The sequence below is a fragment of the Ctenopharyngodon idella genome, chromosome 24 (assembly GCF_019924925.1).
Source record: "Ctenopharyngodon idella isolate HZGC_01 chromosome 24, HZGC01, whole genome shotgun sequence".
Taxonomy (NCBI): domain Eukaryota; kingdom Metazoa; phylum Chordata; class Actinopteri; order Cypriniformes; family Xenocyprididae; genus Ctenopharyngodon; species Ctenopharyngodon idella.
In genome coordinates, this window is record NC_067243.1 from 20546776 (window position 1) to 20564726 (window position 17951).

Sequence of the window (17951 nt, forward strand, 5' to 3'; positions counted from 1 at the left end):
CGATTCTCAACGTCATGAACGCTAGAGAAAAATGTGAAATGGAACTGTATAATTTTGCATTGAGTAGCAAAATAGAGTACAACAGTCAGGTTCCAGAAGTAAAAAAATTACAATTATTAGTGAAAATTCTTTCATTTTCTCCACTGGGAAGTCGATTTTGAACGATAAAAGACAGACTTACTGTGAGCTACGAGGTTGTTAATCGATGGTATTTGCTTCTGTTGAAGACGTCGGCCCATATTATTTCAGCTTATAACAGAAAATAACAGCAGAATTTGTTTTGGAAAAACTACATTAGCCGTGATGCTGTACAGAAAATTCCACCACTCAGATTCAAAACCAGCTATTAGTCTCATTAGCTCCGCCCACTCCCATGAACGACTGTGAATTAAGTAGTCTCTCTCTACGCCCTCAAATACTTAAATTTATATAAATATATGTGTAATTTGCAATAAACTTGAAATTAGAGATGCACCGATACTAAATTTCTCCACCGATAGCCTATTATTCAAAGTGATATCTGCTGATACTGATACTTTGGGAGTTCTTCCTTTTATACCTTCTTTAAAATTAATGATAATTTCATTATAATTAATAATTAATCATTATATTTTTAAAACTTTATTTTCTCCATTTCATCAACTTGTTTCAGAGTAACTGGTATCAGTTATAAACAAACACGTTACTTTAAAATTAACACACATTAACTAAATTCTGAAGATTAAATTAATATTTCTTAACTTTCTGAATGTTATTAATTCATATAGTTACTATTAATATTGAACATCAAAGTTGTTTCTTTGCATTTTCTTTACACAAAGCACAAATTCAGTGCATTTGCCTGCCCTCTTTTGATTGACAGTATATATCGGTGCATCTCTACTTGAAATATATTGTTTATAATATATTATCATGGGATTGTAGTTCTCTCCCTCACTATAGCCGTTAAGTACTCAGTCTTGTATCTTTGTGTTTTTCTCTGATCTTCAAATACTTTTTTGCTCGCAAATCAAAGTTTGTAGTGTTGTGATTCACCTCGTAGCTGATTGAATTGCTTCATAACTTCAAACTCTTTAATGAAGACTTTTTAAAAATCTCTATGGGGAAAATTAATGGGAAAAATACTTGCGGAACTAGAAAAAGTGGGCGGGAACTAATGCACTCTATAAGCTTTTAAGATACAAAAGGTGTCCCGTGTATTTTGCTAACGTCAACAAATGTGTCCAATCAAGTGTTTTGGTACAAATTTAACACCATTAATTTTATTTTAACTCTTTCCATACCAGCGTTGCCAGCCACCGCCAGCATTTTTGATCATTTTCACAAAAATACTTTTTTTATTCTAGCTTCATGCGTTTTTTTTTATTTTTTTTATTAACACTTAAATGTGGGTTACGTTTCTTTAAAAAAAAAAAAAAAAAATTCTGTCACTGACGGGGAAAGAGTTAAAGGGTTAGTTCACCCAAAAATGAAAATTCTGTCATTAATTACTCACCCTCATGTCGTTCCACACCCACAAGACCTTCGTTCATCTTCAGAACACAAATTAAGATATTTTTGATGAAATTCGATGGCTCAGTGAGGCCTCCATTGACAGCAAGATAATTAACACTTTCAGATGCCCAGAAAGCTACTAAAGACGTATTTAAAACAGTTCATGTGACTACATTGGTTCAACCTTAATATTATAAAGGGGCGAGAATACTTTTTGTGCACCAAAAAAAAAACTTTATTCAGCAATATCTAGTGATGGGTGGTTTCAAAACACTGCTACATTAAGCTTTACGAATCTTTTGTTTCGAATCAGTGGTTCAATAGTTCACATGACTTTGGCAGTTTGATACACGCTCTGAACCACTGATTCGAAACAAAAGATTCGTAAAGTTAATGACATTTTAATTTACTTTAGTACAATAATTGTGCTTCTGAGTTTCCACTTGTCCAATGTAAAAAGCAGCAGTTGAGAGTCGCTGCTTTATGTGTTGAAAACTCATTCTGCTGACCCAATGGCTTTTAAGAGAGCAGGCTGCTGGTTTTCTCAGTGGTCTCAAGTCAGCCGGTCAAGTGTTTGCCTCTGTAATCAGCTGCAGTATCTGTTTTAAGTAGGTGAAAGGGCAAGTGCACTAAATTCATGACCTCCCTTCCCATCAACCTCTGAGCTAAAAAAATAAACATTTCTAAACACCACAAACCCAAATGAACCAGTTTCCTTCTGTACCCAATACAGGGGTCATTAACCTCGTTTTCATTTCACAATCGTCAAGATTACGCAATAACACACATTAGATCACGAGTCACAATTTTTACTTTCAAAATGAATTTATTTATTAATACAGTTGTATACTTAGAAATGTGCTGCAAAGAAAACGAGAAAATAACAAAATAAAAAAAAATGTCGCCACACAAAGAGAAGAAACTAAACCCGGGATGAAGCTGCGTCGTCATATCAAAACAAAGTCGTACTGATGTGCCTTAATAAACTGTCTATTAGTAGAAAAATACATTTCAGGGCACACAATACAGCATCCAGTATCACAAATAAAGTCAGGGTCCGCCCACCAAAGCAGACCCTTCTGAAGAAGTACAGAGTCGTTAAATTATTTCAACCGAGCACTTTTCTAGTTTGTAAATAATAAAAATGTATCTGTAACTGTTAAAAATGCCATTACGTAGTGTTTGTATATATGTTGTTGGTATAAAAGATAACGTCCTTTTTCGTTGCATTTATTATTTAATTTTTTCTTTTATTCCTTTAAATTTTCTCCGTACTGCTAAGTTAAATTTCCAAGGCTCAGAAGTATAACCGGAATACAAACATAACCAATGTTATAGTTTTCCTCTTTTTTTTTTTTCTTTTTTTTTGTTAAGAAACCTTTTTTTCCATGTTACGATTTTATACAAAATAACAAAGATGTACAAAAGGTCATTTACAGCGAACCAAGGCCATATGCTAGCACAATATTTACAGCTGTAATTGAAACATATCCTAGTGTTCTGGTATATTCTTTGACTTCATATGCATAGCAGTGAAAAAGCAGACCTGTTGATCAGACTTCATTATTGGTGTGCTAAATATCCCACTTCATTACGGCGTGAGAGTCTCGTATCCTTCGTAACTTCCTCCTGTAACAGAAATTCGACGTTTGCTAGTCTTTCGGGTCAAAGTAACAACAAAAAAATGCAGATAAGGCATCACTGCTTGCAGTGTATGATGGGTAGGTTTGTGTACTCAACTTAGTAGCAGGCGTTTGGACCTGAGTCATAGCACATGCATAGATCTCTAGACAGCAGGAGTTTCGGAAAACCACAGTCAATGTTTATCTACGGTAAAACATCGCTAGAAAAGATTGGTTCAAAACGTAGAGAGAGAGAAAGAGCCCATTTTTTTTTTTTTTGTTTCTGTTTTTTAGCCAGAGAGGGAAGTCCATGAGCAGATGAGTGCAACAGTCACATTCCTTCACTTCAAAAAGTCTCAATTGTTCTTCATTTTCTAGAAACCGACATGCTTTCCAGATCCGCGACAATCCGTTACAGCGTTCCACGAAAAAAACGCATGACCTCGCAAACAAAAAAGCTCTACATACATCAACTTTTCTGTTTCTGTTTGGGAGCACAATAGTAGGATTCACTTGTATTATCTAAAACTAATTAATTTTTCCATCTATTTTTTTCCGGTTCCGTTCAAGACTTTTCTAATTATTTGGAGAAAAAGAGGCTACAAATGTCAAAAAGGGATTTTTCCAACTGTCTGTGGCACAGGTCATGCATTCCATTAGATTTCTTCATTAATTTATTTATTCAGTTATTTTTTGCAAGTCTTCAAGCACCAAAAGGTAAAGAAAAAGGCAAAACCAAACAAAATAGGATAAAGAGCGCTCCGTAACAACTGTGCCGTCAACGCCATCTTCCAAGATGTTTTTTGGGAACGACGATTCAGCCCATCAAAGGAAAGTGGAAAGAATTAATACTTCATAAAGTGGTGCAAATCCCTCCTCCTGAGCAAAGGAACTGGGAGAAGGGTCCATGCGCTCACGTTCAGTAACAGACCAGCTGTTGCTCTCTTCAGAAGTGGTCGATCAGCACCGACACACAGTTGGCGCCCACCAGGTAATTGGGGTCTCCTGGTAGACACTTGTTTTGCCAGCATTTGGGGTCACCTGTGGATATATTCACAGGAGAAACATCATGAGGAACACTGTGTAGACAACATAATTACCAGAAGTTTCAGATGATTTTTCTGTTAACACTAGGACTGCACGATTTGTGGGGGGGGGGATTGAATTGTGATTTTTCTGATAAAAATTGCAATCTAAAAAAGAAAATATGTAAAAAGTTCCAGGTTTGTTGTGCTTGTTTGTAAAGCTGCGCAATTTGACCAAAAAAATTTTATAGTACACTTTACAATAAGGTTTCATTTGTTATCATTAGTTCACTACATTGAACTAAGAATGAACAATACTTCTAAAACATTTAGTAATCTTGCTTAATGTTATTTTCAACATTTACAAATACATCATTAAAATCAAAAGTTGTATCCGTTAATATTATTTCATGCACCTCAGATAACATGAACTAACAATGAACAGTTTTATTTTTATTAACTAACAAAGATTAATAAATACTGACAAATGTATTGCACATTGTTAGTTGATGCATTAACTAATGGGACCTTATTGTAAAGTGTTGCCAAAAGATACAGTAATATAATAGTATTATTATTTCTAAAAATATTAAACAAAATAAGAAATATCACTGTTGTAATATTTCATTGTAAAATAAAAAAAAAAAAATTAAAGAAAGTAACAATAATTTAAATGATCTTAATGGTAACATTTAAAGGGTTAGTTCACCCAAAAATGAAAATAATGTCATTAATTACTCACCCTCATGTTGTTCCACACCCGTAAGACCTTCGTTCATCTTCGGATGTCACCTTAATGTTATGAAGTGACGAGAATACTTTTTGTGCGGCAAAAAAACAAAATAATGACTTTGTTCAACAATATCTAGTGATGGGCGATTTCAAAACACTGCTTCTTGAAGCTTCGAAGCTTTACGAATCTTTTGTTTCGAATCAGTGGTTCAGAGAGTGTATCAAACTGCCAAAGTCACGCCCCCCCCAGTGGTGAACCATTGAAATTTCGAAACATTCATTATGATGTAACGAAGCCTCGTTTACTGAAATCACGTGATTTTGGCGCTCCGAACCACTGATTCGAAACAAAAGCTTCATGAAGCAGTGTTTTGAAATCGCCCATCCCTAGGTTTTGTTGAATAAAGTCGTTATTATGTTTTTTTTGGCACACAAAAAGTATTCTCGTCGCTTCATAACATTAAGGTTGAACCACTGTAGTCACATGAACTGTTTTAAATATGTCTTTAGTAGCTTATTGGGTTTTTAAAAGTGTTAATTATCTTGCTGGCAATGGAGGCCTCACTGAGCCATCGGATTTGTGTTCTGAAGATGAACGAAGATCTTACGGGTGTGGAACGACATGAGGGTGAGTAATTAATGACAGAAATTAAATTTTTGGGTGAACTAACCCTTTAACAGGTTCAGCCATGTGATCAGCTAAAGACAAAAAAGAAGGAAAACCTGGCCACACCCCCAACCCCATATATTGAACCCTGGCTAACATGCTAATAGCGTCCTGCAAGCTCATGGAGACGTGCAGTGCTGTTAGAAGCAATCTGTGCATTAAATAAATGTATTAGAAAATGTAACATTTATTTAGTAATTGTTTAAGGCCATTTTGCAATTTCAATCATCAGTAACCAGCATTACCTCCACCCCCCAAAACCATTTTTTTCCCCCAGATTTACACAATTCACATGGATCATTCTTTACAGGGCGGAAAATACGGAAATTCGTATAAATACGGAAAAATCACATCCCTGAAGATTTGTTAACATTAATTAACATGAACTAACAATGAACAACACTTCTAAAGCATGTATTAATCTTAATGTTAAATTTAACATTAATACATTATTAAAATCAAAAGTTGTATCTGTTAGTATTTCATGAACTTTAGCTAATAAATATATACTGTAAAAAAAAAAAAAAAAAAATGTGTTCATTGTTAATGTCGGGGGCCGTTTACACGACACCGTTTTCAACTAAAAACTGAAAATTTATGCGTTTTGGTCATTCTTTTACACAACAACGGTGTTTTGGGGGCCTGAAAACGCAAATCTTTGAAAACACCTTTCAAAGTCAAGTTTTTGAAAACAATACCATTATCGTCTCAGTGTAAACCACAAATACGTGAATTTGTGAAAGTGGTGACATCATGGGCATGTCATGTTCAGTCAATAGGTGCGTCGTGTTTCTTTACAAAATGACATCGAAAACTACTGGCCTGGCATGAATAATACAGCGTTTTTAGTCGTTTTCGCGGATCCGTGTGAACGGGGATTGTTTTGACAATGTTGATGCCTGTACGTGAAAAATGCAAAGAAAAAACTTAACAGTTTTTAGTACATCGTTGTTGTGTAAACGTAGCCTTAGTTAATGCATTAACCAACCTTAACTAATGGGACCTTATTGAAAAACGTTAATATTATAATAATTTGACCTGCTCATGTGTAACAGAACACAGTGCCACACTTCACTCCGAAACACACAAAGCATGTATTTAATAAAGTAGATTTATGTTTAATGATGATTAATCGTGCAGCCCTATTTCACACTGCAGCTAAATTCAGTTGTCACTCCTTTTTGGGTGCTTAATTCTGTACACACAGTTCAATTATTAACAGGAATGGCAACTGAATTTGCTCCTGGGAAGACTTTAATCCAAAATAGCGAACAGGTTAATTTGTTAGCATCCACATCTCTCTTTTACTGCCCCCTTATCATCACGAGATCAAGAGTGACTCCTGTATTCATACAGACAGAACAATTATTTTATTTGCAAGACTAAATCCCCTAAATTAATGTGGTTATTCCCAAAATGTAACACTGAACCTAATTACTCTGTTTCGACTTGCCCTTTTCACACTGCAGCTAAATTCAGTAGTCACTCTCCTTTTGAGCACTTAATCCAGTTCTGTACACACTTGAATTCAGTTATTTATGGTGTGACAACCAAATTCACTCAAATTATCAAATGTAAAACAGGTTAATTTGTTGGTATCCACATTTCTTGTTTACAGCCACAACCACATTATCAACATGCCAAGATTAGGAGTGACGCCTGTATTCGTACACAATAATTTAGGTGATCAACTGAAATAAATATGGTTGTCATTTGCAAAATTTTCCCAAAACCTGGCCAGACTGAACCCAATAACACCATTTAGGCATGCCATTTTCACACTGCAGCTAAAATCAGTTGTCACTCCTCTTTTGAGCACTTAATCTAGTTCTGTACACACACAGAGTTTAGTTATTTATGGGTGTCATAAAGGTATTTGGTTAAACAAAAAAGGGATAAAAATAGCATATTATAATATTTCTTGTTTACAGCCACATTATACCCATGTTAACCATCACAAGATCAGAAGCAATTCTTGTATTCATCCACACAGAATGATAATTTAGAGGGATTCACTCCCGGATGTCTTTCCCCAAAAGATGTGGTCCGATCCAGTCACATTAAACAATATTTCATGGATTAACTGTGGATGAATAAGAGCTGAAAAGACATTTATGATTGTGACCAGTGATAAAACGATAAAAAGCAAGCACACAGATTGTACAGTGAAAGCGTCATGTGATCAGGATGGCTGTGTGAGATGTTAATTCAGAGAACCCAGAAAAAGAAACAAAACCTAAAGATGAATAAGCCTCTTCCAAGATCGCTTCAATCCCGATCCCAAAAGACCCATCAAAGGACAGAGAGAAAGGACAGCGTACCCGACGAGGAGTCGGAGGATTTTAGAGCAAAAGACCAACCATCAGGGGTCATAGACGCACAGTGTGGTAGACGCAGTTCCACGGGCTTCAGGAACTTCAGACCGTGAGGGCCGCACATCACCAGGGGACTGAGTAGAGTTTCACCTGTCAAAGAATACATGGTAAAATAAGCTTCACAGGCAAACAATTCAAGAGCAACAGTGTGTCATTTTTTCAAAACCTACACTACCGTTTACCCCAAAGATTTTGGTTGATAAAGATTTGGTAACACTTTGGTATGTGGAACACATATTCACTATTAACTATGACTTTTGCCTCAATAAACTCTTAATTTACTGCTTATTAATAGTTAGTAAGGCAGTTGTAGCGTTTAAAGGATTAGTTCACTTTCAGATGAAAATTACCCCAAGCTTTACTCACCCTCAAGCCATCCTAGGTGTATAAGGCTTTCTTCTTTCTGATGAACACAATCATATATATTTTAATAAATATCTTGACGCATCCGAGCTTTATAATGGTAGTGAACAGGGGTTACGAGTATGAGCTGAAGAAAGTGCCTCCATTCACATCCATCCATTATAAACGTATTCCACACGGCTCTAGGGAGTTATTAAAGTCCTTCTGAAGCGAAGTGATGCGTTCGTGTTAAAAAAAAAAAAATCCATATTTAACAACTTATGAAGTAAAATATCTAGCTTCCGCCAGACTGCCTTCCATATTCAACTTAGGAAGAAAGTGTAAACTGGCGTCACGTCAGTTAAGCTTTTTCCATAAGTTGAATAGGTAAGGCATAGGACGTAGCGTAAGCTTTTTGAACTGCGAGAGTTTCACACTTTCTTCTTAAGTTGAATACAGAAGGCGGTCTGGCGGAAGCTAGATATTTTACGTCATAAATTGTTAAATATGGATTTTTTTTACACAAACGCATCGCTTCGCTTCAGAAGGCCTTTATTAACCCCCTGGAGCTGTGTGGAGTATGTTTATGATGGATAGAAGCACTTTCTTCAGCTCATACTCGTTGGTATCGCTCACTGACATTATAAAGCTCGGATGCGTCAGGATATTTATTAATATAACTCTGATTGTGTTCATTAGAAAGAAGAAAATCATATACATCTAGGATGACTTGAAGGTGAGTAAAGCTGGGCTAATTTTCATTTGAAAGTGAACTAATCCTTTAAGTTTAGGTATGGGTTAGGATTAAGGGATGTAGAATACGGTCATGCAGAATAAGGCATTAATATGTGCTTTATAAGTACTAATAAACAGCTAATAAGCAACTAGTTAAAAGTGAGAATTGTTCCCCATATTAAAGTGTTACCTTTTTTTTTTAACGAATATAAAAGTTCAAAAGAACAGCATTTATTTGAAATAGAAATCTAACATTGCAAATGTCTTTACTGTCACTTGAGATCAATTTAACGCATCCTTTTCGAAATTTAAAATAAAAGTATTAATTTCTTTAAAAGAAAAAAGAAAAAAACTTGATGACCCTAAATTTTTGAATGGTAATGTAGATCATTTTTAATTTGGATGCTGACTAAAAAATTAAATTATCTGAAACGTTTTCATAGAGCACCGAAATTGCAACGTCATGTTCAGTGAAAATAGCTTGTGCGCAAAACATTTGTTTGCTAATATTTTATACTTTGTATATCTTGTGTAAACAGGTTAGTTTGCATGCTGAACAATTCAGTCATGTATGCAAACTTTTTTTCTCTAAAGAACGACAAAAAGTCAATGTTTATGGAAACAAAAAAAGTTAACATTTTGCTAACATTTTGTCATGCACTGAACTTGATGTGAACCGGCCTTGAACGAAACACACTGTAGCAAATGTTACTAGCAGTCAATGTTTTCTTTGTCTTTGTAGCTAGTCTTCATCTTTTTCTAAGATAGTTTTTGTCCAAATGTGTTTTTCCTAATGTGTGTTCCACATCAAAGCTAAGAAACCCTACAATACTTAAAAGGAAAATCAAGCGAACAACAACAACAAAAAACATACTGAAACAAAACGCAACAAACAAAAGTCATAATGATCTACTCTGAAGGATTCAGACCTTTCTCTTTGTCCAGAGGGGGCAGAATGCTGTTGTCCCTGCACACTTTGAAGTAGATCTCCTGCTCCACACTATCTGGGATGGCTCCTTGCGGGATAATGATGCTGACTCCTGTCTCAATGGAGCTCAACACCCCACCGTTACAATTGAAGATGCCCCGTGCCGTGGCAACCACCGTGTGACCTTCATCTTCATCGTCGTCATCCAGTGCACTAGGGCTAGAAAACAGATGACAGGGAGTCATTTAGTAAACAGAGGAAGTAAATACGGCTCTGGCTGATGTACTGGACTGGCTTTCATCATCTTACCTGACGGGGATGGCCTTGGGTATGGCGTTGATGTTGTTGTGCTGATATTTGGGCCTGTTGTCCATGGTGCGCGTGAACGTGTCGACCCCGCTGTCGGTGTCCTGGGGTTGGGGTGAGATTTGAGGTTTCAGGTTGTTGTTCACGCTAGGCTTGGACTGTGTGTCGTTGGGAAGCAGGTTGTGGTTGAATTTGGGGCTCTCGAACTTGCGCTCAAAGGGTCGGGCGGTGCTGGTGTAAGGCTTGGGGACGTAGCGGTTGTAGCTGGTAGGGACGCCTAGTGTTTTGGGAGGGGCGTCCGTGCCGTTGATAGAGGACTTCGGGGGCAGGTAACTGGTCTGGATGGGATCGTCCCGGGTGGGAGCTCTGAGAGCCGACAGGTCCGGTTTGGCTTTGGGGGAGCTGTGAGGATCTGGCATCGAGTTCACTGGAGATTAGATGATACACATTTTAAAATCAATGCATTCAGTTTTTGCTGTGGTATCAAAAATCACTAAATTTCATTGGTATTGGCATTGATTTCTGAAATTTTGGCAATATAACAACAGTGACAATATGGCCATTCACTCCGTAAGAGAGTGCTGCTTATTTTTATTAATAGACTTCATCTTTTTATTTTTGTGATATGAGAGTCACATTTAAAGGCACAATATGTAATTTTACACCACTAGAGGTCGCTTATTCAAAACAAAGCGCCTGATGACGCCTTGATTTCGCGAAATCATGGGAGGTGTTGTCTTCACGTCTACAGAGAAGAATCCGATGGGACTTGGGCAGAAATCATATTCATGGATTTTTAATTTGGATATTTAATTTAACTTAAATTATGAAAATCCATTATAGTATGAATTATGATTTTTTTTTTAATGATTTATTACATTAAAGTGAAATTAACCATTATTTATGGTGTGAAATCACTCTATAATTAAAAATAATAATAACAGTTTTTCAAAAATTAATAGTTCATTAATAAAGTCTGTTGGGTTTGGGTTTCCCAAACAGACAAAGGTATTTTATAGCGCATTATTTTCAGTCATTCTGTAATTTTGTAAAATTATGCTATAAGTGGGAAGATATTATTTGTGTGTATTTTGTATGCATTAGGTGTATTTTATATAAAATGCTAGCTATGAGTGGGATATATTATTCCAAAAATGTTTAAAACATTTAATTATATCATTTATGGTGTGAAATTATATATATACAATGCTGTTAACCTCTATACATCATTTGAGATGAGAAAGGGAAAGACACTGTGGTTAGAATATTCATGATTGTAAGAAAAAAAAATGGCAGAACTTTCCTGTTAGAAACATTATTAGTTACAGCACATCTGAAGAAACATTCAAGACTCATTCTCACCCTCTATGTTGCTGAGTTTGGGCAGGGATGTGGGTGGAGCAGCAGGTGTGGGCTGGCTGTATGGAGCAGGCGATGGGTTGACGGGTGGCGGAGGCTCGTACCTCTTGTCCACAGGACTCACCTTCTCCACAGACTCCGTCCTGAAGCGGAAAGTGTGTGGAAGAGTGTGTATGACATACAGAAGAACACTGCCAATACAAGAATAACTACTGTCTTTCTAGCATTATACGGTACCTGGCGAAAGGATATCCTATCTGTGGCTGAGATGTTTTGGCCGGCTCGTGGAAGCGATTGACTCCAGTGTTGGGTTGACTCACGGCTTTGTTGTCAAAGCTGCGGCGGTCAAAGTACGACAGCTGCTTCCTATAATACTCTTCATCTTCATCGGGGTCATAGTGGTTGGGGCGGACCACGTCGTCCCCTACACGCGTCTGAGGTTTCTGGGGCTCTGGAGCTCTAGGAGCGGAAGAAAATAATCAAAATGAAAGAGTGCAACTTCATATTATGTAACATCTAATGGTGATTTCCAGAATGGAAGATCAACCAGCAGAGGGCACTATAGGACTACATTTGCATACTTCACAACAACACGTCTGCCACCTACTACTGTATGAAGACAGTGTGTGAAACACAATGCAATTTGAAACCAAACCTTTTAAACAATAAAATAAATAATTATTTTGCATTCTGAATCCAAGTCTGTATAAGAATGTGGTAACTTGTGGCTATCCAATCAAATAGCTGATATTACTTCTGGTTTACTCCACACTGTCTGGATAATGACTTTTCCAGTCAATTCAGAAAGCTTTTATTTTAAATAAAGCATTGGTTGACGGTTGTAGGTGTACATGTACATTAAACCGTAATAATATTTCACTATTTACTGTATTTATAATCAAATTAATGCAGCCTTGGTGAGCATTAGAGACTTCTTTCAAAAAAATTTAAATCTTACTGACTCCAAACTTTAGACTGGCAGTGTCAGTATGTGTTTGTACCTGTAAGAGGGTTTCTCCTGCTCTAGGTTGCTGAGAGAGTTGGCCTTGAGCACAGGACCAGGGGTGCTCACAGGTTTCGGGAGATCTGTGGGCTGAAGAAGAAAGTACATCCGTTCTATCAACACAATGTCATTCACAAACTACATTCTTAAAGTGCCCCATTATGTTATTTTAAAGGTTCTAATGTTGTTTTAGAGGTCTCCTATAATAGATTTACATGCATTCAAGGTCAAAAAACACTTTCATTTTCTCATCGATAAAAGATTCAGTCTCTCTAAAACCCTCCTTTCTGAGAGCCTACTCTGCTCTGATTGGTCAGATGGCCCAGTCTGGTGTGATTGGTCTACTCTGCTCTGATTGGCCCAGTCTGGTGTGATTGTTCTACTTTGCTCTGATTGGTCAGATGGCCCAGTCTGTTGCGATTGGTCTACTCTGCTCTGATTGGCCCAGTCGGTTGCGATTGGTCTACTCTGCTCTGATTGGCCCAGTCTGCTGCGATTGGTCTACTCTGCTCTGATTGGTCAGATGGCCCAGTCTGTTGCGATTGGTCTACTCTGCTCTGATTGGTCAGGTGGCCCAGTCTGGTGTGACTGGTCTACTCTGCTCTGATTGGCCCAGTCTGTTGCGATTGGTCTACTCTGATTGGCCCAGTCTGTTGCGATTGGTCTACTTTGCTCTGATTGGTCAGGTGGCCCAGTCTGTTGCGATTGGTCTACTCTGCTCTGATTGGCCCAGTCTGTTGCGATTGGTCTACTCTGCTCTGATTGGTCAGATGGCCCAGTTTGTTACGATTGGTCTATCGCTTACAGTGTGTGTGGGAAACGAAACGGCCATTACCATATCTGAATTTCAGCCTGGAGGCTTCATTAGCGCTTGATACACAGTGATATGAACAGCAACAATGGCGTCAGTTTTACCTTTTCAATTTGAGGGCGGGTCAGAGTAGACGTTGTTTGCGGGTAGGCAATGAAGGCCATAGGCTGCCATTATGCCAATTTGTTACAAATTATTGACGACTACTGTTATTCTTTCAGGCAGTTCAGAATCAGTTCTTTCTTTTGGGAAACAATTACTCCATTTATCTGGACTTTGATCTTTAAAACTTTGCAGACCTTTTACATTCACAAACAGCTGTATTACACAATACATGAAAGGTAATATGTGAAAAAGCATTATAGGGGCACTTTAAAGTCATCACCACAATATTAAGCTTAAGGCTAAGGCGTTACACTTGTTGCTGTGCGGTAAATAAACAATATGTTGTTATTTAACAACAAAGTGCTCAATGGAAAAGTGTAGGTTCAACATCAAGAGGACAGAAACATACCCTAATTCCAGCTACATCCGCTGTGTCCTTGGCTCGGTCTACGGACACAGAGCGCTTGTTCTCGAACATTTTGACCCTGTTGAGCACAGACTGGGGCTTCATGGCAGGGTCTTCATCATCATCGTCCCTGGGAGGAGGCGGCAATTGTTTGGAAGCTGCCGGGTGAGGCGGTTCCCCTGGAGACAACACGGCCTCGGGTTTGGGAGGAGGAGCGGGAGGTTCCGAGTTCATCACAGGCTCGTGCTGGGCTGCTTTATACGCTCGGTTTGGAGGTCCAGGGTTGTACGAGGGTCTCATTGCAGCGTCACCGTAATACTGCTTTGGCGGATCAGGGGAGCGATGCGCATTGCCTGGGAAGCCATGTGGCTCGGGCTCGAAAGGTGAGCGGGCATCGTAGGAGGCCGGTGGGGGCAGAGGCGGCGGCGGCTCTTCGTAGCGCACCGGTGCAGGTTTAGAGTGCCGTGGCCGGTTATCATAGCCCATTTGGGGCACACCATCATATTGAGACTGAGGGGGGCTGAAATCCCGGGTGGGGCCGTCCTCGTACGGAGAGCGGGGTTCGTACCCCAGAGGTGGAGGAGGCGGCTGGTGGCCCTGAGGGTAGCCGGACGCAGGTGGCGGTTGGGGTGAAGTCTGCTGCTGGTCGTAAGGGGGCCACTGCTCATTGTAGTGAGGCACGCGGTTGTCGTAGTGCAGGTGCGGGTCGTAATTGTGAGGCTTTGGTTGTGCGTAGCCGCCACCGTCATAGCCATAAGGCGGGTGGTCGTACTGGCGGTATGGCTGTTGGTCCTGGTAGACAGGCTGGTGGCTGTAGGATAGCGAGGTGGGGGGGCCTAAAGGCTGCTGCTGGGGAGGGGGAGGCTTCACACCGTGGTTCACTCGCACCGCCTCGTCTATGCTGTACAGATCCTTTTTGTACATCTGTGAGGGATTAAATGTCAACTGTCAGAACCTGGTTGATAGAAAAATTTCAGACTGGAGATGAGTATTTAGCGCAAAAAGAACCTCAGCCGTTAGAGGAAATAAAAACAGATCCAAGATAAGAATATTTTTAAAGGTGAAAAACAGGCAAAGGATTTAAAATCAACTGCAATGAAATATAAAAACACTAGATTAGCATTTCCTCCTGGAAATACAAGTGCTTGCAAGGTAGTAAAAAATGTTTTAGGAGAGGTTTTAGGCTTTGGTTGCTGTGTGCAAGAAATCAACGCATTGCAAAGCCATTTTTCGAGTGTAAAAGCGGCATTAAATAGTCATCTTAGAATGTTCACAGATATGAACAAAAATAAATAAACAAAATCAGTTGATAATAAAATAAATAAAAGCAACTTAATAAATAGTTAATCAAAAATTCTTTATTTTACAATTGCAGAACAACTGCATATGGTTAGAAACAAAACATTAATATTAGAAGGCTAGACAAGAAATATTAAAATTAAATTTTTAATTTAAATATGTAATGAATAAAATTTATATATACACTACTGGTTAAAAGTTTGGAAACATTACTATTTTTAATGTTTTTTTTAACGAAGTCTCTTATGCTCATTAAGGCTGCATTTATTGCATAATAAAATACAGAAAAAAATAATAATATTGTGAAATATTATTACAATTTAAAATTATGGTTTTCTATTTTAATATACTTTAAAATATAATTTATTTCTGTGATGCAAAGCTGAATTTTCAGCATCATTACTCCAGTCTTCAGTGTCACATGATCCTTCAGAAATCATTCTAATACGCTGATTTGATATTCAGTTATGATCAATGTTGAGAACAGTTGTGTTGCTTAATATTTTGTTGGAACCTGTGATTCTTTAAGGATTCATTGATGAATAAAAGGTTAAAAAGAACAGCATTTATTCAAAATATAAATCTTTTCTAACAATATAAATCTTTATCACTTTTTATCAATTTAACACATCCGTGCTGAATAAAAGTATTAATTTCTTCCTAAAAAAGAAAGAAAAAAAATTACTGACCCCAAACTTTTGAACGGTAGTGTATATTGTTACAAAAGATTTCTATTTTAAATAAATGCTGATATTTTAACTTTTTATTCATCAAAGAATCCTGAAAAAGTATCACAGGTTATAAAATAATATTAAGCAGCACAACTGTTTCTAACATTGATAATAAATCAGCATATTACAATGATTTCTGAAGGATCATGTGACACTGAAGACTGGAGTAATGATGCTGACAATTCAGCTTTGCGTCACAGAAATAAATTATATTTTAAAGTATATTAAATAAAATAGAACCATCATTTTAACCATCATTTTAAATTGTAATAATATTTCACAATATTATTGTTTTTTTCTGTATTTATTATGAAATAAATGCAGCCTTAATGAGCATAAGAGACTTTGTTCAAAAACATTAAAAATAGTAATGTTTCTACACTTTTGACCGGTAGCGTGAGCGTGTGCGTGTGCGTGTATATAATATATATATATATATATATATATATATATATATATATATATACACACACACACACACATTTATATGGATGTTTGATAAGTATAAACACAGTTGTGCCTTGCAAGCACTGAAATTAAACTCACACCTGATCAGAAAAAAACAAAACATTAATATCGGTTTAATTCCTTATGCAATAAAACAAGCATCTTATCAGTTTATTACCCAGCTCTACATTTCTACAGTTTGATAAGAAGCCCTTCAAAATGTACAACACCTCCACTTAGTTACACTGATTCCTCATCTTTACTGAAATCAAATAAATTTATAATATGACCAAGTGGAGCTATAAAGATGTCTTATGTCTTGAAAGGCTCCTTCTCAAGTTTTTAAAGTATAGCCTGAAGACAGTAGAGCTGTAAAAGGTCCAACGCCTCCTATAAGACAATTTAACAGAGAAAATTACAATAGCTCTTACATAACGTCTTCATCTATGAAAAGAAACACTGGTTATGAAGACATTATGCAGAATTAGTTCAGTTTTTTTTCCTTTTACATTGCTGTAAGTACTGTCTGCAGGTTAAATGAACATGCAACTACAGAAGTCCATTCTTGCAAATCAGGGAAAGGTCCGTTTGCAATTTAGTGACACGTCTACAGTGCATCTAGCGGCCGTCCGTACAGGTGTGATTCAGGTCAAAGCCAAACGCTATAGTTACAGCTATCACTACAGATTAGGGCCAGGCGATATAGCAAAAAAAAAAAAAAAAATAATAATAATAATAATAATTTATTTTCAGTCTTTTGACGCTGTTAAATATCACAATATTTATGCATTTGCTCTGAAACAGAGGAACCATTGTTTAAATTAAACAGCAAAGTACATTCAAAATGCAGTAAAAATTATTTCAACAATCATGTTTTACACAGCTTTTCACTAATTATATGAAAGCAATTATATGCATATATATTATATGCATATAAAAATACATAAGAAAATTAATCTAAAAAATTATATTAACATAAGACCTTTAATATGGAAAAAATTACTTGCATGAAAATATTAGTGCTGACGCAAACAATAGCAAAATAAAATACAATTATTGTATAATATGTATAATAGTTTTGCTAAAGCATTTTAAAACATCACAAAAAGACTTGTGAAAACTAAAAACTTTTTTAGGTTTCCTCACGCCATGTCAGAATTACTGTAATTACGAGCTTCGGACTTGTAGAACTCATAATTACAACTTGTAAACTCGAAATTTTCGGAGAGCTCCAACTTGTACCACATGACCACTGCAAGTTTCATTTTGGCATTGATAGTGTTACCATAGAAACACATAATTCTGAGTCCGAGGACGTGAACAGCTCCTAGTAGAACGTCACGGGTTGCCATCTCTTAATTACGGTAATTACGACATAGCGTGAACGCAGCTTATTAAATGAATCGTTGAATCACATGAATTGACTCCTTGTAGTGGACATTGTGTACTGATTCAAGGAAATGATTCAAATTTGAAAAAGACTCAAATTCTTACATTTTTAAAACTTAATTAATTCAAATCTAATTATCGTAAAACTTTAAGGGTGTTTTGCTAGTTACATTTA

At 37.0% G+C, this 17951-nt stretch overlaps 1 protein-coding gene across 7 annotated transcripts in view; it reads right to left on the bottom strand.

Moving 5' to 3' along the window:
* Nucleotides 1-2300: 2300 nt before the first annotated feature.
* Nucleotides 2301-17951, bottom strand: part of tjp1b (tight junction protein 1b) — a 124123-nt gene continuing 108472 nt past the window's right edge. For 4 of the 7 annotated variants that reach the window (XM_051885082.1, XM_051885084.1, XM_051885083.1 and 1 more), the window contains 8 exons: nt 13914-14834; nt 12587-12678; nt 11823-12044; nt 11589-11728; nt 10230-10653; nt 9922-10139; nt 7862-8005; nt 2301-4157 (listed from right to left, as the gene is read on the bottom strand). In XM_051885082.1, coding sequence (XP_051741042.1) covers nt 4063-4157; nt 7862-8005; nt 9922-10139; nt 10230-10653; nt 11589-11728; nt 11823-12044; nt 12587-12678; nt 13914-14834 — 2256 coding nt within the window. In that variant the 3' untranslated portion in view covers nt 2301-4062. The remainder of the gene's footprint in view (nt 4158-7861; nt 8006-9921; nt 10140-10229; nt 10654-11588; nt 11729-11822; nt 12045-12586; nt 12679-13913; nt 14835-17951) is intronic. The other 3 variants (XM_051885087.1, XM_051885086.1, XM_051885088.1) reach the window with 2 other exon arrangements.